The following is a 22,899-nucleotide window of genomic DNA, read 5'->3' on the forward strand; positions in this document are numbered from 1 at the left end:
TACAGATTTTAACTTGAATGTTCATTGCATTTTCAAAGACGCCTGTGAAAATAATTTCTATTCCCATGACTTTTTTGTTCTCTGGGAAATTATTTTTGATGATAAATACAGAAACAAGCATAAACATCAAAACAAAACATTTACAATAGTGATAGTAACATTAATGATAAAATAATGGTCAGTGCAAAGTAGCCTGCAAATTCTTTGGTGGGGGGCGGTGAGGGACCTGGATAAAGGCCAGGGGGGCGCTGGCCCAAAAAAGGTTGAGAAACACTGATGTAGATGAAAACTTTCCTGAAAACAGTTCTGTGTGTACGATATACTTTTAAAAACAATGTGATGGAGATATTTATTTTTATAAATACCAGACTATGTACATACATTGGATGGGGTAAAACTGACCTCCTCTGGCAGAGTTAGTGATAAAACCTTTTATTTTTTAAATTAAAATGACAGTTTCTTGACTTTCTAAGATATCTACTTCCTAAACTTGGCATTTCTGTGTCCAGGCTTTCTGAGGTAGAGTGTTTATCAATGGATCAGTCGATATTCCTCGCTAAGCACTGAAAGTCAGTGTAGCCGTTTTTCTCAGGGTCATTGCAGGCAGACTGAGGGATCACAAAGCAGGAGGCTGTCTGTCCACCTACACAGTTCATCTTCATTTGTCCATGTTGTGTTTAATAAAGAATATACAGTAGCTACCGACTTTCTGCTGCTGCTGCTGCTGCTGCTGCTGCTGACGGCGACACATTTCCTCCCCTTCAGATCATGGATGGACCAGGTGAGAACGAGCCGGACCTTGTCCCCGCCTCCCACCCTCGCTTCTGCGAGGCCATCAAGACGGACGCCACGGCTTACACTGGGCTGTTCACCAGAACATTCCAGAACAAAACCTTCTACGTCTACAGGCTCAAGAAGAAACGTAAGAAAAGCGGCAAAGCGTCCTCCGAGCCCGGCGTGAAGCAGTAGCGGGACCAGAAACACAACCAGAGGGAGCACTTCCCTACTGTACAGAGCTGTGATCATGACTTTTATTTTGATGTTGCTTTGTTCTTGGCTAACCATGACTCCATGAAGTGTGGCGTCAGCGCAGCGGGCCAGTGAAGTCCGGGGTTGCACTTTTGCTATTAGCGGAGAGCTAAAGCAACTCTTAAAAATGCTGCTGTTTGCTACTGAGATCATGTTTGTCTAAGAAAACAGAAATTATTAAAACTAATGAAGTTTCTATATGAACACAATAGAGCCCTGAAAGTCAAAACATCAGGGCAGTTATGATTTATTTGAAGATGGATAGTTGAAGCGATATGAATTAGAAGTTGAAAAAAAATTATTAATTAGTTTTGTGGTAATATCATAGATTTGTTTACATATTCAGAAATTCGATAAAGGAATTTTTTTGGTTTATTAGTTTCTTGGTTTGTGGATCTGAGATTTTAGATATTTTCTAAGGCAGCAGTGTGTTTCCACCAAGAACTGAATCATTCCAGGCCGTTTTCTGCCTGCCACTCATCTCAGGTGATGGTGCCATGTTCTACAAAGTGTCAATGCTTACATTATGAATCTCTGACTGTATGAGATGAAGTGTTTTCTGGACGTTTTTCACCATATCAGTTCATCTAAGCGATCTGCCTCTGTGTACAAGCAGACCTGCTCACACCTAACATCAGCAAAAACATCTGTGAATTATGAATTTATTGACTAATCTCTGTTGTTCTAAGTTTCGAGGACTTTTCAAGCTGCCAATGTATTTTGTGTAAACGCCTACCCCCTGTCGCCTAGCAACAGTTACATTGCTAACTCAAGCTGGAAAAATGTTTTTCCTATTCAATTAAATTATTAAATTACATTTTTATTATTTTCTTTTTTTTCGCAAAAGAAAATGACATAAACCTAACAATACAATCGCTTTAATCTTTTTTTAATCCCCAGATTTTAATATACTTTCATATAAAACCGTATTCCGCTATTGCTCTCCCACTTTATTCGCCATTGGTTCACGAATAAAACTCAGTTTGGCTTAGGGAGAAAAAAAAGATACTCCAGACTCTTCCATCAAATTGAGGGGGAAAAGTATGGATTTGGAGGAGCCTTTGAATTCAGACAGCCTTTGTTGCTTCGCTGTTACATAGTCAGCCTTCAAAGGCCTTCGAGGGTTGCAGTCCTTAAATTTGGACATTTTACAAGATGCATTTTAGGGTCAGGGTTTCACTGAACAGGGACATGACAACATTTGTTTCAAAACAAATTGACGACACACGAAGGCAGTTTTAACTCCGGTAGCTAAGCTAACTGGGATGATGCTAGCTAACTTAAAGATGTAAATTAAAGTTTACCCATCAATAAAGTTAGACATAAACCTCTTTGAGAGTGAAGTTCTCACCTTAAAAAGTCAAAAAAATCTCACCAGCACTTATGTCAAATTCCAACTTATACAAAATGTCTACAGTAGAAGCGAAAAATGTTTTATCACTAGTGTCAAATTTACCCTTTAAATACGGAGACACTTTCCTGAGCTGGCAGCCAATCAAAGTATTGATTAAAATATTCCACAGCAAAATTGGAAACTCTTAAAAATAGATTTGGCATCTGATGGTGAAACTTCAGCAGCAGCAACACTCAGATATAATATGCTATAGAAACATAGTTTACATGAAAACATTTCTTAAGGTGAAATCCAAAAGGGCAATACTGCCAAATTAAATACATACATCACATTGCAACTGTTGTGACATTAAAATATTTTAATGAGTAAAATATTTTTTCTTCTTGTCTGGTGGGAACATCTGTGGGAACAACGTATTTATTGAATAAATCATAACAAGTCCTGGACTTATTTTATTTCCTCCCATGTTTACAGACAGGCTCCGTACAATCGAGCCTTTACTTGTTGACTCGTTTTCTACCGTCAAAGTGAAATACAATATATTGGTTAAAATGTTTTAAGCTAATATGAGCTAGCATATTAGCAGTTCTGTGTCTCAGTCCTGGTGCTTCCCTGATCCAAATGCTTTTCAGAACAAAGTCAAGCTGACTCTGAAGCATCGTTTTACTCATGAAAGTTGGCAACAAATGCGGTTGATGATGAACCAACTTCTTCCCTGAACAGCTGATTCAGTTTACAGAGCGGTTTGCTGTCGGTCAGAAGCGCCCAGAGCTAACATTTGGATTAGCTTCACTTTGTTGAAACTCGGACTACATTGTCACTGTTTGGCCTCAGGGTTAACTGTAACCATTTATTGTCTAAAAGGTAAACATTGAGGATAATTATTCTTTTTTGGTTACACATCTGAGGTCAGAGCAGCTTCTTGGTGATATTTGTGTCGCCTTTGTTGTTGTGATTGCCGTCATGTTTCTCTTTGTGACTCGTCAGCGGCAGCCTCAACCTTTTCACTGCCGTCGCTCCTGCATACAAACACGCATGAATAATGGAAGCTGTGAGGAAATTGCAGCAGGCTGACAACCGCACTGATTCCTCGCCGCAATTTCCAAATAATTCGGAGGGTTGCCGAGGTATGGCAACACTCATATGAAACCCAGGAGGAGGAAGAGGGTGGAAAAACAGACTCATGTTAAAGAAAAGTAGAGAAATGAGAGCAGATCACAACTCGGATCCATAATGATCTACAGCCTTATTTCCTTTATCCTCTCGGCTTAAGGAAAGGCTCTGATTGAAACAGAGATGTAGATGCCAGTCAGACAAGGCGCTGGTGTGTGTGTGTGTCTGTGTGTGTCTCCTCACACACCAGCTTTCCAGTATTTGTGTGCATGTTAATAGGAACGTCGCTCTTTGATAATTTACACCCTCCTGCTTTTGAAAACGTGTCGTTTGTTAACTCCCGTCGTAATGCATACCAATCGGATCGGCGGCGCTTGTTCCTCGTCTGTCCTGCCTTCATGCTGATTGTTTAATTAAGTAGATGCCAGATCGCTTTATTTGAGAGGAAAGTGATTCCATTATGTTTGCTTAATAGGAGTGTACTAATGTCATATTTTTCCAGCACTAGTAATTTCCATACATATTGGGATTGGTGGTTCTGCTGTCGGGGCCCATGGTGTTCTGTAACAAGCAGGACGATTCCTGCTGAAGAACAGCAGAGAGAAGCTCAAACAGTTTTCTGGCTGTTCGCTCCAGTATCAGGTGTTGGATGTGGATTTGAAAACAGCAACAAGGTCAATGAGCTGCTGGATGATGATGCTCAGCACGGCTGACACGTCAGGGGCAGGAACTCATGGAACACTAGAATATTTTTCTGAAATGGCAAATTTAATTTTCAGCTGGAGTGGGGTTTTTTTTATTTTGTTTTGTTTTTTTCCTGAATGATTTGGGATGTGCTGCTGCTCCAGAATTAATTATATTCTGAGGTCGTTTTGAGCATTAGACATAAAGTTCACTGGTGATGTTTTCATGTGTCTAAACACGAGTTCAGATACATTCTGTCAGATGTTGTAGCATCTCATTGGCCAACTTGATCAGTTTAAACAAAGATTTTTCTGTTTAAATCATGAGAGTTAATGCCAACACAAAGTCGTGTATAATTCAGAGGTGGACTGAAAACGAAATGGGTTTCAACATTTTGTAAAGAAAGTATTTCAGTTTTAGCTCCAGATCACTCATAAGAGATTAGATACACATTCTCATATTGAGTTATGTCTGGACTTTGACTAAGCCACTCTGTTTGATTAACAGCAGATGCATGTTTATGGTTGTCATGCTGAAAGGTCAGTTTAAACTGGAGCAGCACAAGCAAATGTGGTGGATGTCAGCAGAGCTTTCCAACAACTGATGGAAAACTCAGTTGTGTAGCATTGTCTTTGCTGCCAGAGCTGCTAGCATGTTACCCTGTTGATCTGTTAGCATGTTACCCTAGTGAGCTGTTAGCATGTTACCCTAATGAGCTGTTGGCATGTTACCTTATTGAGCTGTTAGCATGTTACCCTATTGAGTTGCTGTTAGCATGTCATGACAGTCTTTAGTCAGAGGCTTCTTAAGAGTTGTTGAAAGGCTGACTGGTACTGGAGATCCTTCTTGTCCACATCATCACCAAAATCAAATATTTGATGTTTCCTTTGGGATAAATAAAGCTTTTCTTTTAATTGAATGAGTTATGAGACAAAATGCCCACCATATATCGTTTTCTTTACGCTGCAACACGACTGTGTCGGTGTGTCACAAGAATCTTGATAAAATAAATGAACTCTGTTATAAAAGGCTTTGAAAAAAATGAATTCATACATTTACAAGGAGCTACAGGACTCTTCACCTTCATTACATATCTTTGGTGTTTTCCCTGTGATGTGATCATGCAGTGTTGTGCCAAATATGAAAGTGTAAGAAGGAACATGTGTAAAACATTGGTCTTTGTCTCTTGGACACATTTAGTACAAACACATCCACCTGCAGAAAACTTTAAGGAAACATAATTCAGGACGTCCTCAGAATGTATGGACTTTAATGACAACATGGTGTCTGTTTCTGTGAAGGAGGAATGTTCAGTCCTGGATCCACTCGGCTCATATGAAGCCAGTACTGCAGAAGTGAGTCAGTTTCTGCCAGTTCTAGTGCCAAAGTCATTGTTACAGGACGAATCTGTTATTTTCTACATGTTATATTAAACGCATCTATGTTCCGAAAAACTTTGCTCAATAAAAGTACTCTCCACCCCCGCCGTGTTGTTTCCTTGTCCGTCATGGTGTTAGACCCTCCGGTCAGAAATCTGTTTCTCTTCTTTTCCCTCCTGTTGCATGTTGGAGCCTCACAGCAGGGAGTCTGGTGTCGCCCATCGTTTCCGTCACGTCCAGACGCTCAGTCGGGACCCAGAGCGCCACTTCTTAACCCGCAACATGTGATGGGACCCTGGGAGGCGGGGGCCACGTGGTCCCCTCCCACTGTTCACGTGGAAACCCAGAAAAACTGGGTATTAATCTTTATTATGATCAGCAAAACAAAGTGATGAAACCAAACTCTGGAAGCAGATTTTACTCTGTGTTCTACGGTGCTGGTCAGAAGCTTCCCTACATTCATAGTCATGAATGTCTGATTTTGGGTTTTTGGGCAAATTTGAACAGTTCTTTTCTCAGAGTGGAATTAATAACATAGAGGTTCTGTTTAAAGACTAAATTTTGCAGCAGAAGTTTGAATTTAATGGAGACGATTTTCTCTTCAGCAAAGATTCAAATACAAGAGTCAGAAAAATCACACTTTTTCAACATAGTCCAAATATTTTCAGTAGGGTTGATATCAAGATCATTCCAGAAGCGCTGTGTCAGCCTCCGTTTTTTGCTCCAGAACCAGTTTTTTGGGGCCTGTGATATGAAAAGCAATGTTTTTTATATATATATATATTTTAGGTTGACTTAAAATATGAGAAAGTTTTGACCTACTAACACATGAGAAGAGTGGTCAAACATCCAGTCAGAGTCCAGCCAGAAGCGTGCTGACGGCAATGAAAGGCTTGTGATCGAGGCGCAACTTCCCCTGGAGCAATATTCCAAATATTAACGGAGGCTTGTGTACATTTTTGAGGCTATATCTATAACTGACATCATGTGGACTCAAGAAAATTCACCATGATTTCCAACTTGTGCATCCAGTTCTAGTTTTTAAAATCTTTCCACACTGAAAAGAAGAAAAGGCCCTCCATTAGGACGATGAGCACATGCAAACTTTACTCTGGCAGCGTGTGTGTGCGTGTGCGTGTGTGTGTGTGTGTGCGTGTGTGAGGTGGGGTTGGTGGAGTTAGGGAGGCTGGGGGGGTGGGGGTGCAGTAAGTATCCAGCTGCTTTGTTCACACTCAGTCTCTGATGCAAATAAATGGATTTATTGAGAAAAAGAGATGAAAGCAAATACAAAACACTTATATAACTGTTAAAAGCTCATCACCATCATATCAATAGAAAATATGTTCACTTTTATTTTTTACGTTTTTTTTTTTACCCTGCACATTGCAAGCCTATGCTGCTTTTCTTGACAAAAAGCCATAATTCTCTCTCTCTGTTATTTACAAATGAGGTAAAAACATTACGTTTGCTCACAACAGGGCTGCACCCAGAACACAACACCAAGGAAACGGTTCGTGGATCAGAGGATCGTCAGGGAGACATGAAGAGGAAGGCGACTCAGTCCTTCCCGTCTCAGGCTCAGTCCGCTGAAGAAAAAACGATTCAGACATCCCAAAGTCCCTACAGTCTGACAGGAAATCAAATGCAAGATAATAATAAGAATTAAAAAAATAGAATTAAAAACCCAACACATGACTCATCAGAACATTTCTGGAAAGCTGTAATCTGGGATTTGACCGCTGTGTGAAAGTTCACGCAGTGCTTTGGTTTGTCCAGCTCGACCGCGACCCGTCAGCTCCTGTTAGCTTAGCCGACCTGACCTGATCTCATTAGGGTGACCTCTTTACCGCCGTGGCTCTGATGCGATGAAGACCGGAGAAGGAAAGAAAGCTCTGCTGTGGCCGAGCTGCTGGTGGAGCGGACCAGGACCCGACAGACTCCGCTCGTTACTGGACAATTCTGTTGCTGTCACACATTTGACCTGACCACTTAGCGGTGGTCATATTGTAGGAACCTATAAAACCGTGAGGTTAGGATGTATTTTTTCATTTTTGTGCAGCAGGAAAAAAATAAAATAAAAATAAACACAGAAAAATGTGCCGTTTAAAAATGACATTTTTAAGAATATGACTTTTCACCAGCAACCTAACAGGATGCAGTCAGACATGTAACATCTTTCTTACAAGTTGGCTAAATTAGTCATAATTGGGCAGAACATTACCAGATTGAACCAAAGTGCTTCTAGAATGACTCAGTATGTGTTGAATATGCATCAATAGGTATCGGTGGTGTATATATCAAATATCTTTGGTCTAGAAGGGGTTTAAGTTCTTAAAATTCTTTAATTTCACATTTTATTCCTAGAACTAGTCGCTGTAATCAATCCATCCATGTCCTCCTCTTATCTGAGGTCAGATCTGGGGTCGAGGTCCAGAGTCCTGCAACTTCAAGATGTGTCCCTGTGTTGGACCAGTTAAAAACACAAGCTTATTGTTTTGTTTTACACTTATCATGAGATTGATCTGTGTCATTAAATTTACCCTTTCTATATCAGCAAGTCGCCTTTTTCAACCTCCAATGGTCTCTAATAACTTTGGCTAAAAACTGTAAAGAACAAACTGTTTTCAAATATAGATATAAAAACAAATGCAGATTTTATTAGTTTTACACATTTTAATGGAATATTTGCACTGCATTTTCACAACAGAATGAAAAGGAAGATTCTTTTTTTCTTGTCAAAACTAGGCTGATTGTTTTAACCTCATTTTCCTGAAATATTAATACTCTATAGAAGTGTATAGATCTGCTCTGTGAAAATGTTTTGTTTTAACACCTAAAAATAAAAATAAATTATATATTCTTTTAACATGTCAACAACACTCTTATATTAGCTATTTAACAAAAATTCCAATATATATATATTTTGTAAATCATGTGACATTTACGGCTCTTTGGGTTATAAAGGTTGAAGAGGCCTGGTGCTGCTTTATATAATGTGTGTTTTGAATTTCTGCTGGATTCAAACTTTAACTTTCAGTTTCAGTTTAAGTGGCATCTATTGATCTGGTAAGTGAATTTTGGGATTCTGGATTTACTATTTTAAAAAATTCAGATTTTTATTTTGAGCTACATTTAAAACTTTCCATAGAGTTAATGTATTTTATTCAGTGTTAAATTAACACATTGATACTGTTAACATTTGACACACTAGTGTTGGGTAAATTCAACACTGATGTGATGTGTGTTACATTTAAACTATTAGTGTTGTTTCAACTCCATCATGGCGTGTAATTCTTTTTTAAAAAGTTATTTTACCTCCATTTGGAGTGGATCAGTGTAGTTTGACTCTTTAGGATTTGATTAAAGCTGCAGTATGTAACTTTTATTAAAATATTTGATTAAATATTTGTTGAAACTGTGATGGAATGGTATGAGATACTCTGCCTTTTCCCAGTTCTCCCAGTGCTACCTAGAAAACAACCAATCAGAGCCTGGAGGAGGGACTTATCACTGTCAAACATGTCCATTCACTAACGCTTCTCTGCTTCGCTACTGCGTCTCCCAGTCAGTAGAGCCTGATGTGAATGCTAATGCTAGTTAGCCACTGATGACAGTTTTCCTGTGATAAGTTGTGTATCTGCCATTAGCATATTAGCGCGCTCACGTAAATTGATTGACAGCACTAAGCCCCTCCTCCTGACTCTGATTGGTAGTGCAGCAGACGGCTGTAGCAGCTCAGGGAGGAGGTGGAGGACATGGACCTTTTCACAGGTTGTCTGTCTCACACTAAACTATCACGACTTGGTGACAGTTTTAACAAATATGTACAAAACATTTTTTTAAAATAAAACTTACATAACATTTCCAAATTTATTGTGTGCACGGCTTGGTTGCATCGATATAAATTTTCTTTATTGTGCATTTCTTTATAATTGCGATATAAAGTTGATGACTTTTTGCTACAATTACTGCAAGGATGAACAATGTCTCTTCAAGCCAACCAGAGTGACCAGCCGTCCCAGTAGGCCTGCTTCCTGCTGGCCACAGCAGAGGTCAGGCTGTTTGATGTGTCACTGACTGTGTTGCTTCCTGCCTACATTTCCATCCACACCTCCTTCCTGTCATCACAGAGCCGACCGCTCTCTGCCTCTCTGATCCAGCCCTCCACCATGTAATCACCTCTCTTATGAAAGGTGAGAGGAGCTGGGCCGTCCCACTCCCTGCACCCTGCTTCCTTTCTGGCGTTTATTTCTCCTCTTTGTTCTTTTCCAGATAAATTCTTCTCACTGGGTCAAAAGCATCAGGAGGAGGATTGTGTAGTTTAAGAAAAAGGGTGGTGGGGAAACTCAAAGCCGTAATCCCCTGGTGACGTGGGAAAGACAGTGCAGATATTTCTGTATGATTTCAATGCACAGGTGCTCCTGCTATGGCGTCTGTATGAATAATCCGTTTAAATCTCCTCCGACCTGCTCCTCCATTTATTTGAATTTCTCGAGCTGTCACCTTGGGAAGCCGCTCTGCGTAGTTTGTATTCCGCTGAGCGACCGCCTGTTTAAACAGTCTGTAGCAGCTGCCACATTTGGTATGCCTGTGGAGGCGCGCGGGCCGAGCGTCCGCCCCCCTCACCCCCACCCGGCCCGCGGGCCACTCGTCCACTCGCGCCTCTTTGTTAGAGATCTGTTTGAATTTTCGTGCGGCCCCCGCCGGCCCCCCTTGGGTGAGCTACAATGAGCGGCGGCGGCGGAGCGGATGAGAATAGGAAATGAAATGAAGACGCGGGCGCGGTGCTAAGTAGAGACGGCTTGATGTCTTACAACCCACAGAGTGCTGGAGCTCCAAACACTTCACCAATACTCAAGTACTCAACTGAGCTTAAAGAGCAAAAAATAAATAAAAAGTCCAACCCTTGGCATCCGGGGACATATTACCTGCAGGAACCTTTTCCAGGAACCTTTTCTTAGGGGCCACTCCATGGTGACCAGCAGGTCCAACCTGACAGGCAGGAAGTTCACCCAGAAGGTTCTGGTAGGAACCGAGTATTTTTATCTCTCTCTCTATTGGAGAGAGTTTTGTTTTATCAAGCCAACAGTTTCTTCACTGTAAACTCATCAACGGCTTCAATTTTCTGTCAACCTGAGCTGCATATTTCAATATATTAAACAATTCCTGTAATTTTTTTATTAAATCTGTTTTGTGTGTCTTTGACCGTGTGTGTGTGTGTTTTGTTTTAGACCATCAACCAGTCTGGAAACTACAGATGAAAATTAGTGTGTTTTACTACACTTATGGTAATTAATACATGCCATCTCTTAATAAATCAATTCAAATTCAAAATTTGTCATTAAATTTGAGAGAGGAGACGCTGTTGGTGTTGGTGAATGCTACTTTAAGAGACATCTTTTATGATTTATTTATTAAAAATGCAACTACTACACTTAGCACTTATGTGACTTTGAAGTTATTTTAATTCGGGGCAACTCTCTCCTCTGTAGATAACCCATACTGTCAACTTGTTAGTATGTAAGTTAGAAAGGTTGAAAGCTGAAAATCTGACTTTGTGGCTTTAGAAACTCTCTCTTGCGCTCTGTGGCTGAGGAACTGGTCAACACTCAGGTTGAGTTTCAGCCGCCATGAGAAAACAGGCCAGTAAAGGCTGGAAGGTTCCAGGAAAAGTATTTCCAGAGGAAAATCTGCCCTGATCTCATCGTCGAAACGAGTCTTCAGTTTGTCATAAAAACTTGAAACGAAACTTCAGAAACTGTATGGAGCCAAGTGGCAGAACATAATACAGTATATATATTAAAAAAAAAAAAAAAAGAATCAAGGCTCCATCTCTGTATGAGAAACTGATGATGTCATAGTGCAGTGTGCAACGCATGTCCCTTATTTACACGGCTCTCATTCAGCAGCAACAAGATACAAAATACATTTTCACTGGTGCTGATTTGAAATAAAAACGGCCTCAGAAGGACTCGGTGTGTTCAGGACGCTCTGAAGCCTTAATCTCACCTGGAGATGATGTCTGTTCTCAGAAAGCAGTCGTCCCGCTGAAGGGCTACAACAACCCGGACCGCGGGTTATGAGACAGACCGGAGTGAGAGTGTCAGCCTCTCACACTCTGCTCCCTCACCGCTAACCGTCTCAAAGGTTTATAAGGCGTTCTGTTATTAGAGTCCCGTCGCTCAGAGGTCGCTGGCCTCGGCTCGCTCGTACAGAGCTCTCAGTTTCTCAAAGCGAGGGCCCCACTCCCCCAGCGTCTCCTCCCGCCGCGCCTCCCCAGGCCCCTCCCCTGTGCTCCCCCCATCCAGCCCCGCCGAACTGAAGGAGCTGAGGGAGCCGGCGGGTGACCCCCCACCCTCAGTGGAGAACACCTGCAGGGAGTCGAAGGGCCCCGTGTCCGGGTGCTGGTCGGCGTCGCGGATGATCTCACACAGGTAGCGGGCCAGGTCCTGGCTGGAGAAGGAGAGGGAGCGCCGCGCCAGCTGGGAGGGGCGTGCCTGGCCCTGGGCGGGGGGCCTGTTGGGGGGCACGTCCCTGCGGAGACTGGCGGTGGTGGTGGCCGTGGAGGACGTGGAGGCGGCTGAGGGAGGCAGGGTGGTGGAGCTGGACGTCCGGCTGAGGGGGTCCAGCGGAGGGGCGGAGGCCGGGACGGGCGGAGCTTGGTGAAGCAGGTGGTGGTGCAGGTGGTGGGCGGGCGGCGGGTGGTGCAGCGCTCTGGAGCGGCAGTACTGGACCGACTGGGCGGGGCTTGGCTGAAGGGACTTCTGCAGCTCCGCCATGTCGTAGGCGTTCTGGAGACACAAAATGTGACGAGACGCCGTTAGCGTAGCATGGAGCGGTACAACGCAGCAAGAAAAGGGGATAATTGAATAAATGACTTTTTGAAAATAAATTTGCTTAACAGAAACGTCAATTTATACAAAAGGGTTTGACAGTATGGTGAGCTGTTTTTTTCTTGTTTTTATTTTTTCTGATGAAATATGTTTTTTTGACGTTAGCAAAACATTGACAAAGTTTCTGTTTTCGCTGATTTATTAACGGCAGCTTCAGATCAAATCAACAGTTTTGATTTTTTTATAGTTCACAGATTTTTCCAATACTGTTTCCAAAACAGTACAATTTTACTGTTTATTACTGTTAAATATATGGGTATATTTTTTGTAGGTATATTTTTTTTGAACACTAAAGGTTTCTCATGAATCATGTAGTATAAACATACAGCAGTAACAAATCACAGATGCAGAATAAACCAAATGTCATGAGCAAAGGCTGTCAGCTGGGAGACACAGCATTATGCTACCTTCACACATGCGTTAGCATCATCTGCTATGAGCTACAAGCTAACTATGACTAAAGCTTACCAACCAATGACAAAGTACACAGAAATAGTTGGTAATAAAACGCATTCTAACAGCAACCCCACTTACACCTGTATGTGTAAGTTTATGTGTAAACTAGGGCTGCCATTAATGATTATTTTAGTAATCAATTATTCTATCAATTATTCACTTAATCAGATAAGAAAATTGGTACATTCTGGACATTTTTCATTTATCCACACAAACTTCTTTATAGAATATTAGAAGATGCAAATGAACAAGCTAGAACTTGACATGTTCTGGGTAGAAGACATACTTCTTTAGAACAAATCTACAAAATATAAAATTGCATCTTCCTGTGTCTTCCTGACACCAGCCAGTCACTGCATGTTGGCATTTTGGGTCATTCGCTTGTTTCACTACATTTTGTGCAAGAACTTCAATCTCCCCAAATCCAAACCATTGTTTGTTTGTTTTTCAGAAACTGTACAGAGCAGATAAAAAATAAATAACTAAATAATTGGTTACTAAATTAGTTGATTACTTCAATCATCAATCATAATCTGATTCATCATTTCAGCCATAGTGTAAACTTATACCTGTAAAGAGGAATAGTTGAATAAATGAGCAGCAGCCGTGTTTCTTCTTCTGCTCCAGTTACTCAGGAAGAAGTTCTGTCTTTCTTTACTGTAGCTCACTAGCGCTAGACTCCCCGCTGGTTACATTTGGTTACTACATCTACTAAATCAAATTACATATTAACATGTATTTAACTCAATCTACTGGCAAGCACATTATAAATGGAAACAATAACATCCAAGTCTGTAATGTAAATAACATGCAGATGAGGCCAGAGAAGATTAAATGTGCCTCTGACTTATAATGAACACATTTGAATCCATCACAAATGCTTGCAGGGGAGAGGAGGCAGGAAAAAATCAAATGTGACAGAGAAATGAAAGGAGAGCTGGGCTCATTATGTTTACTGAGAACGTTCCGCCGGTTAAGTTTCCGTCTCCGTTTATTCTCTGTGAAAGGTTTAAAATTTCCTACGAGCGCTCTGACCCTGAGGATAAAAATATGAGCCGAGGCGATTCGGAGAGGAGATGGGACTGAGCCTTAGCTGCTGCTACTCTGACACCCAGTAACCTGCAAGTCACTTCACAAATAATATGAGTCCATGAGAACTGTAAAAAAAAAAAAGAAAGAGAAAAGAAAAAAAAGGCACAGAGATGGAAAAAAAACCTGTGGGAGGAGGAGGATGAAAAGATGCTCATGCATGGAGGAGGAGTGGGAGGCTTTGTAAAGCTGATTATGTGAAAAGTGGCAAGTGGCCTTTTTTTATTGAGGTTTTTTTTTTTCTCTCCTGAGATTAAAAACAGAGACCAGAGAGACGTGAACAGCAACTGGACCTCACATCTGGACAAAAGCTTGTGAACATTTTTGCAGAGACTGTAAATAAAAATTGCATTAAACATAAATGAGTCTAAAATTATTTGTAAAAAAAAAAAAAAAAAAGCACCACCCGCCATTCTGCATCAGTGAATATAAAAATAAAGAAAAGTGCCCGCCTTAACGCAAAATTATATTTAATCCGCAGCATTAATCATTGTGATTTTACTCCAAAATGTTCTAAATTACAATTAAAGGGATAGTTCAGTTCCCTTTCTCTGGGGTTCTGTTGCGTAGTTATTAGCTGTCAATATGTCTGTATTTTAAGCAAAGCTTCATGTTTTCCAGCTAGTTTGACAAATACACTTGTCGCACGTTATATTTACATTTAATGAAAGAATGAGTTCAATTCACTTTCTAAGTCCTTATTTTCTATGAATTAAAAAAAAACTTTTTGACATTTGTATTTTAGCTGAACTGTATTTTCCAATATCCCCCAATAATTTTGAGAATATTTTCCTCTTTTTCAAAATTTTTAAAAACTTTATTATGTGTGAACACATAATATATACTTCATGGTACCTTCTTGTTGCTGATTGTGATACATATATAGTGATATTAAACGACTTGTGACATTTAAACAGCGTAGGATAACACATAGGAAATGTGTTATGCATAGAAAAATTATTCAGCCAAATTGTCTTCCTTCACATTTAACACTGAAACACACACATTTTGATCACCAGCCTGACACTGATTTGTTTCTTATTTTTTTTTCCCCCAAATATCTAAAAACTCTCCCACAGCTCTCACACACCCTCTGAACCTCTCATATGGACCAGCACTAGGCAATCAACACATTTAGACTCATGTTTGGCAGCACTGATCAAGAAAGAAAAAAAAAAGACACATTTCACTTAACTTTGCTTATAATTAATTTAGTTTTTTTTTTCTCTTCCTGTAAATTGCTATGAGATGACATATGCTGAACTGACGCTATATAAAGGAACTGAATTGAATTCCATTACAGAGATGCTTTTCTCACCTTAGATGTGCGATGGTTGAAACCGATAATGAAACAGCAGCTAGCTTTCTGATCAAATGGCTAATTAGAGTTTAAATGTATGGAACATTGGAACCTAATTACCAGATGGTGAGTTGTCCCTTTATGACATCAGAACATTTAATTCCACCCGGTTGGTCACCAGACAACACACTGTAAGTCTTAAAGGGCCAGCGTTATGTGTTTCCAGGCACATAGTGCTGTTTTATAGCATAATCAAGTAACTATGTTACCTCCAGCTGTTATCAAAGTGCTGTGTATATCAAATATGACTTAAAAGAAATTTACTCTGTCCAGGCCCGGCGGCATGGGCAGGCATTGGGGACATTGCCCGCCCACAGAGTCAGCCGTGCCCCCCCTGGAATGGAAGCTGGTTGTTGTTTTTACCTCAGAGTGGCAAACTGTCTGTTATTGCTATAACGATTTGATACAGTGGGGGCTTCCACACTTCCCATATCTGTGCCCTCTGTCACTTTATTCAGCAGTTAAAACTGTATAAATAATCAGTTTTAATATATATTAATATATATAATAATGTATATTATAATCCGTTGTAAACACGTGAACCTGTTTTTCCGAGCCGCCTTCAAACGCAACATTAACGCTGAGACGCTTGTGCTGGGTTTACACCTGTGCGGCAGCGAAGGAGACCAGCTGCTGCTGTGCAGAGATACGCAGGTGTGTTAGAATCATGGCAGCAAACCAGCAAAATGCAAAGAACTTTGCACAGTTTCCCCCAAACTAACCGACTGAGTTGAGTAAAGCTGTTGGATGAAGGTAAAGTTAGCTAAAAGATGACTAGCTAATAATACAGCATCTTAAGCTTGTTAACAAGTAGCCTGTACGCTACTGATGTTGTTGTCTATGTTCAGCTATGTACATTCATTTTGCCCCCCAAAAATAAGTTGATGCCCCCCCTGTTAAACTAGTCTGGAGCCGGGGTTGACTCTGTCTCTTTAAGAAACTCCTGCTCTTTCTTAAACTCCGCCTTCAGGAAGTCACCACAACATGGCTCCTCTATTAACCCTTTAACAATGTTTTTACCAGCATTTCACTGAGGTTATATAATGAGGTCAGCAGATGTGCAGTTCCACCAGGTGTTTGCTAATTGCTAGTCTGAAGGAGCTGAGTGGCTGATTAGACCTAGCCTGACTGGGGCTAGGTCCAATCAGGCGTTTTACACAGCTGAGTGGTTGCCATGGAGATTAAAGGATTTCTCAAACATGTATGAAAAATGTTTGAGAAACATTTCTGATGAGGGAAAAACATAATAACATGATGTAAAGGTCAAAAAAGTCAATTTAGCATACTACTGCCCCTTTAAGTAGAGAGCAAGCGGCGTCGTTTTCCAAAGAGTTGATTCATTGGTAATAATCACATTTCTATGAAAGAAAAGAAACAAAGTCACTGTAAATTCTGACTATATCATCTCTCCTTTTTGTGGTGATCCTGGGTGCTCATGGTTTGTTTTGCTGCTGTTTCTCAGTCCTTCCACCAGGGGCCGCCTGGTGGGTGATCTCTGGTGGGCGTGACTGGCAAAGCTGGAACTCTACACACCTGCTGGAGATTGTCTCATCTGCGAGGGGCTTAAGAGTGGAGTCAGTCAACACATCGTTACCAGAGTGTTAACCAGTAATGGTACTTCAGGCCATCAGCGTAAACGTTGTTGATTTCCTTGTGAACCTCCCAGTTCCTCCGTTTTCAGGATACCTCCTTGTGACATCATGGTCCTAACCACTCATAGCTCTGAATTCCTGGCTGTTCCTTGTGTACTCTTCCCCTCGTGACGCTCGGATTTTACCCTTCGGTGCCCGAGCCTCCACTCAATCACCCCGCAGTATACTAACCTACCTGGAACCTCTCGTTGGCTGCCTCCCTCGAACTGCTCCCGGTGAGCTGAAGTTTGTACCGGTCCGCCCTCCAACGCCGCCCCGCCGGATTTCTCCGGACATCAGGTGGTCCCACAGCTAGATCCTCCTCTCCGAAACCACCCAGGAAATCCCAGTACTCACCTCGGCTCTCCTGCCGCCTGGCCAAGTAAGTGGGACGTTAGAATTCATTCAGAATTCTAACGACCCACAGACCTTGAACTCACCGCTCATTCTCTCCTCCTCAGGGAGCCCGCTCCAGTTGCTGCTTCCCCGTGGAATCTGCTGATACTGTTTGGTGCTTTAATATTAAATGCATCTTTTACTGACTATTGGTTCTCTGTTGTTTTTGCATGTGGGTCAAAAAAATACCTTCCGTTATGACACTTTTACTACATTTCAAGCATTCTGGAGCTCGTACAGTTAGATGTGGGATACTGACGCAACATGAAATTTTAAAATTTTAAACTTTTTGTTGCTGTCTGCCGTCACTGAAAACTTTCACTTTTAGGTCTTTTTGTCACTCCCTGTGTGTCGGGCCTATTGTGTGCATTATGTAACATTAACATGATAATATTTTCACATTAGTCGCAGGCCCTTAGTTAGTTAGAAGTCCAATACTTTTCCAAAGTTTTGTTTTGTGTGTTTTATAAGGGATTTCCAGTTACGCTTATGATCCAAAACAACCCTTAAAAATTTAACAACACATTCTTAATTGTCATCTGTATTTATTGTTGATTAATTTGCCTTGACCTCCAGTTGACCCAGACCTCAGTCCAGGCAAGTATCTGTGCTGGACAAAATCATTGGACACATGGAGACTCAAAGGTAAAGTAAAGGCAGAACCAGCACAGTATTAGACAAGTGGTCATACTAGAATGACTGACAAATACATGTGTGTGTGTGTGTGTGTGCGTGTGTGTGTGTGTGTGCGTGTGTGTGTGTGCGTGTGCGTGTGTGTGCGTGTGTGTGTGTGTGCGTGTACTGTACGGCGATGTGGTGATCACATATTTTTCTCCCATTAAAGCTGTGATGGATATTACGCCGGCTCCAAGTACAGCTGAGTGCATGTGGGTTCCACTGGTGGTGGAGAGCAGAGATAAGGATTTCGCGTGGGCCTAATTAAAACACGCCGCACAATTTCTGTCCAAATTGAACTGACTTAATCCACTGCAAGGCTGGTAGCTTGCAAACACTGCCAGGGATGTAAAAATACACACAACTACAGCCTTTAAAATTAGAGTTCTGCTGCTAAAAGCATTTCCTCTTCACACAAGCAGGAGTTCCTGTTGGGAATGTGTTTGAGTGCCGGCCGTTCAGCGTTCCGCCGGTTTCTGTACCTGGTCCTCCTCGCCACCTCCCTCCTCGTCGTAGTTGAGCACGTTCTCCCGGATGTCCTCCCAGCCGTCGTGGTGCGCCGACACATGGTACACGCCCTCCTTCAGACCTTTGTAGCTCCGCCAGCGGGTGTAGAGGAAAATGCCCAGCAGCAGCACTGCAGTTGAGACAAGACAGCAGCGACAGCTCAGCACTGCAAATTCAAATTAAACAATTAAAACAAAATTCTTCAGTCCATTAAGGGTGTACCCCCAAAAGAGAGCGGCGCATTGATGGAACTGACCTTGAGCATCATTTGGTGATAATGAGACCTAAAACTTTGCAGGTTTGGGGATTTAACTGGTGAAGATGTTTTAGAAATCAACACCAGGAATTCATTTTGTTACCCATATTTTATAAAATATTCCCAGGCTGTCAGGCACTGGAAATTTTTCTGTTCATTACAAACAGTTATTCACACTTTCCACTGGAGAGATGTAAAAACACAACTAGCGGTGGTGAGTTTGGCATGAGGAGCGCTCGTTTGGAGGAACATTTGCAGCTACTTTTATTGTTCTTCAGTTTTACGTGCATCTTCACCTCCTCAGGAGGGAAACACCATCTTCTAGGAGCTAAAGACTTCTCAGTGTTCAACAATCTTTGCTTTTTAGTTATCAAATCTTTTTTTATGCTCCGGGCCGGACAGAGGTGAGGGATGGAAATCAGAATAAGCCGCATGGCCCAAGGGTCATAAAAGCAACACATAAACACAGTTAATGTCTTTAGGACTCCTGAACTGCTCTCACAGAAAGAGATGGCAAAACGTTTTTTAATTCATCTGCAGCCACTGCTAAAGCAAAGAGCAGCAAAATGACTCGATAGAAAACACTGAGACACCTGCCGTGTTTTCACCCAGTGGTTCAGGAAAAGGACGATAAATTGTCCAGGAAATTAGTGAGATAAATGAAAACTTTTCAGACTATTTCCTAGTATAGGAACAGGTCCTTCTAAAAAAATAGCATATTGTAATAAAGTTCATTATTTTCCATAATGTAATGATAAAAATTAAGCTGTCATATATTTTAGATTCATTGCACACCAACTGAAATATTTCAGGTCTTTCATTGTTTTAATACTGATGATTTTGACATACAGCTCATGAAAACCCAAAATCCCTGTCTCAAAAAATTAGCATATCATGAAAAGGTTCTCTGAACGAGCAGTTAACCTYATCATCTGAATCAACAMAGTAACTCTAAACACCTGCAAAATATTCCTGAGGCTTTTAAAAACTCCCAGCCTGGTTCATTACTCAAAACCGCAATCATGGGTCAGACTGCTGACCTGACTGCTGTCCAGAAGACTGACGCCCTCAAGCAAGAGGGTAAGACACAGAAAGAAATTTCTGAATGAATAGGCTGTTCCTAGAGAGCTGTATCAAGGCAGCTCAGTGGGAAGGAAAAAGTGTGGCAGAAAATGCTGCACAATGAGAAGAGGTGACCGGACCCTGAGGAAGATGGTGGAGAAGGGCCGATTCCAGACCTTGGGGGACCTGCGGAAGCAGTGGACTGAGTCTGGAGTAGAAACATCCAGAGCCACCGTGCACAGGCGTGTGCAGGAAATGGGCTACAGGTGCCGCATTCCCCAGGTCAAAGGTCAAGCCACTGTTGAACCAGAAACAGCGGCAGAAACTCCTGACCTGGGCTACAAAAAGCAGCACTGGACTGTTGCTCAGTGGTCCAAAGTACTTTTTTCAGATGAAAGCAAATGTTGCATGTCATTCGGAAATCAAGGTGCCAGAGTCTAGAGGAAGACTGGGGAGAAGGAAATGCCAAAATGCCAGAAGTCCAGTGTCAAGTACCCACAGTCAGTGATGGTCTGGGGAGCCATGTCAGCTGCTGGTGTTGGTCCACTGTGTTTTATCAAGGGCAGGTCAATGCAGCAGCTATCAGGAGGTTTTGGAGCACTTCATGCTTCCATCTGCTGAAAAGCTTTATGGAGATGAAGATTTCATTTTTCAGCACGACCTGCTCACAGTGCCAAAACCACTGGTATTACTGACCATGGTATTGCTGTGCTCAATTGGCCTGCCAACTCTCCTGACCTGAACCCCATAAAGAATCTGTGGGATATTGTGAAGAGAAAGTTGAGAGACCAAGACCCAAAACTCTGGATGAGCTTAAGGCTATCGAAGCATCCTGGGCCTCCATAACACCTCAGCAGAGCCACAGGCTGATTGCCTCCATGCCACGTCACATTGAAGGCTGCAAAAGGATTCCTGACCAAGTATTGAGTGCATAACTGAACATAATTATTTGAAGGTTGACTTTTTTGGTATTAAAACACATTTCTTTTATTGGTCGGATTTTTTGAGACAGGGATTTTGGGTTTTCATGAGCTGTATGAAAAAAACATCAGTATTAAAACAATAAAAGACCTGAAATATTTCAGTTGGTGTGCAATGAATCTAAAATATATGACAGTTTAATTTTTATCATTACATTATGGAAAATAATTAACTTTATCACAATATGCTAATTTTTTGAGAAGGACCTGTATATATAATGTCATGCTTCTCTTGATCTTATCTGATTAAAAGTAACATAACATAATTCTGTACATAACGCTCCACACTGGAACTGGATACATTTCCAAAATAAAACAAACACAAAAAAGAAAAAGCAGATAAAAACCACACACAAACAAAACCTAGAGACAAACTGAATTATGAAGACTCTAAGCAAAAATATTAATCACCAAAATGGAATTTACCAAGCTGATTTTCATTTATTACACAAATGATTATTTGTTTATTGATCAGGCTTAAACAAAGGCATCCCAACGGTATTTAATATAGAGATTCACTACACACAGAGTAAGATATTTCAAGCTTAGAGGTTTTGCTACTGTAATGACATGTCTTACATGATAACATGCCATAGATTTTCCACAAGGTTAAAGGTCAGGGGAGTCTACTGGCCAATCAGAGACAGGAGCACCATGGCTACTGAACCAAATCCAGCTGGACAGCCTGACCTCTCTGGGTCATAATCATCAAAAATAACAATAAACAAAGGTTTGGAATATATCACTCTATGAATGATGATCATAAATGATTTATGAGTTTCACTTTCTCAGATGACTGGCCAAAGAAATGTTGCACTTGTTCACAATATTCTAATTTTCTTTAGTTGTACTAAAGTATGTGCTTGACGGTTTTTGCAGGTGTAGAAAAAGTTCCAGATTAGAGGAACAGCAGGCGGCAGAGACAATCCTAATCTGTGTGTGGGATTAGAACCGGCCTGACAATGGGAAGAGTAGGTCACTGGTGTTCTGACAGGACTGGTCAGAAAAAAAAAAGAAAGAAAAGATTGTAAAAGCAGATCAGTGACATTGGACATTTTTTTTTCATTTCCTGACATAAATATTGTTCGGCCTCCACACAAATCCACAGTTCAACCAATCTGCATGTTTTTCTCACAATGACCTTTTAAAATGTCCAACAAATCTTGTTTAGCTTCAAACCTCTCACCTCTTGTCTTCCTATTTACCTCAAAACTCACCAGCCTTTCTGTATTATTAACCTCTATACACACACCACACACACACATAACCAGTTCTTCTTCTTCTTCTTAATTCAGGTGTTTTTCTCACTATACTGCAGCAGAGTTTTGTGTGCAACGTTGAGTTAATATTTAATAATTTAACCTGGAATGTCATCAAGTGACTGAGTCATGCTTCACTGTATCTTCAAATCTGTTTTTACGACAATAATAAAAAAAAAAAAAACTCTCCATAGGAGAGAAGCATTTAATCACATTAGAGAAGCACCAATCCCAGACCGCAACTGATTTCAACTGGCAGCATTATAAACATCCCGGCTGCTCAAATCCCATTAATCTCAGATATCACCATGGAAATCTGTGATCTTAAACAACTCCAACACAGATTTTAAACACGCTCTCGTCCGCTTTCTCCCTCTCTTTCAACTGTTTTTCCTCTGTGCCTCCCACGTCACACCTGAAGCCCAGCAGCACCACGGCGAAGGTACTCAGACTCACCGGCGGATTGATAACATCCCATTAAACAGGCCTTCCCCCTGACAACTGTGTAAGAGAGAATTCGCTCAGCCAGAAACCAGCTGCACTGCATGGGAGCAGAGATCAATACTCATTTACTGTCAGCTTGTCGCCCGCACCACAACTTCAGCGTCTGGCAGATTTATAAGAGCAAATTGTTTCATGAAGTTCGCTGTTCATTTTTAGAGCCTGTGTGACTTTTAATGGCCAGTGAACCAAGGGAGGGAGACGGGATAAAGACAGGAAGACAGACTGATGTTTTTGGTGGTACGCGTTTGGGTCGCCATGATGCCAAGGAGCAG

The 22,899-nt window shown here is 41.3% G+C and overlaps 2 protein-coding genes and 1 long non-coding RNA gene across 6 annotated transcripts in view; 2 read left to right on the forward strand and 1 right to left on the reverse strand.

Annotated features, from left to right (window-relative positions):
- dpy19l3 (dpy-19 like C-mannosyltransferase 3) overlaps positions 1–5,664 on the forward strand; it is a 57,028-nt gene extending 51,364 nt beyond the window's left edge. For both annotated transcript variants that reach the window (XM_008404908.2, XM_008404907.2), the window contains one exon: positions 766–5,664. In XM_008404908.2, coding sequence (XP_008403130.1) covers positions 766–969 — 204 coding nt within the window. In that variant the 3' untranslated portion in view covers positions 970–5,664. The remainder of the gene's footprint in view (positions 1–765) is intronic.
- A 1,133-nt stretch (positions 5,665–6,797) lies between these two features.
- The window catches only part of LOC103462246 (neural-cadherin), a 357,031-nt gene continuing 340,929 nt past the window's right edge, over positions 6,798–22,899 (reverse strand). Inside the window, exons 37-38 of the mRNA XM_008404906.2 lie at positions 18,542–18,696; positions 6,798–12,350 (exon numbers count right to left, since the gene is read on the reverse strand). Of these exons, the coding sequence (XP_008403128.1) occupies positions 11,742–12,350; positions 18,542–18,696 (764 nt within the window). The 3' untranslated portion in view covers positions 6,798–11,741. The remainder of the gene's footprint in view (positions 12,351–18,541; positions 18,697–22,899) is intronic.
- On the forward strand, positions 15,974–17,531 carry LOC103462245 (uncharacterized). Of its 3 annotated transcripts, none has more exons than XR_533308.1 (3): positions 15,974–16,011; positions 16,820–17,370; positions 17,450–17,531. It is a non-coding gene; the product is annotated as an uncharacterized LOC103462245 (long non-coding RNA). The 3 variants fall into 3 exon arrangements; XR_533307.1 differs by lacking the exon at positions 15,974–16,011 and adding an exon at positions 16,069–16,110; XR_001776464.1 differs by lacking the exon at positions 15,974–16,011 and having other exon boundaries at positions 16,600–17,370.

This window comes from Poecilia reticulata, linkage group LG3, assembly GCF_000633615.1.
Source record: "Poecilia reticulata strain Guanapo linkage group LG3, Guppy_female_1.0+MT, whole genome shotgun sequence".
Lineage (NCBI taxonomy): Eukaryota > Metazoa > Chordata > Actinopteri > Cyprinodontiformes > Poeciliidae > Poecilia > Poecilia reticulata.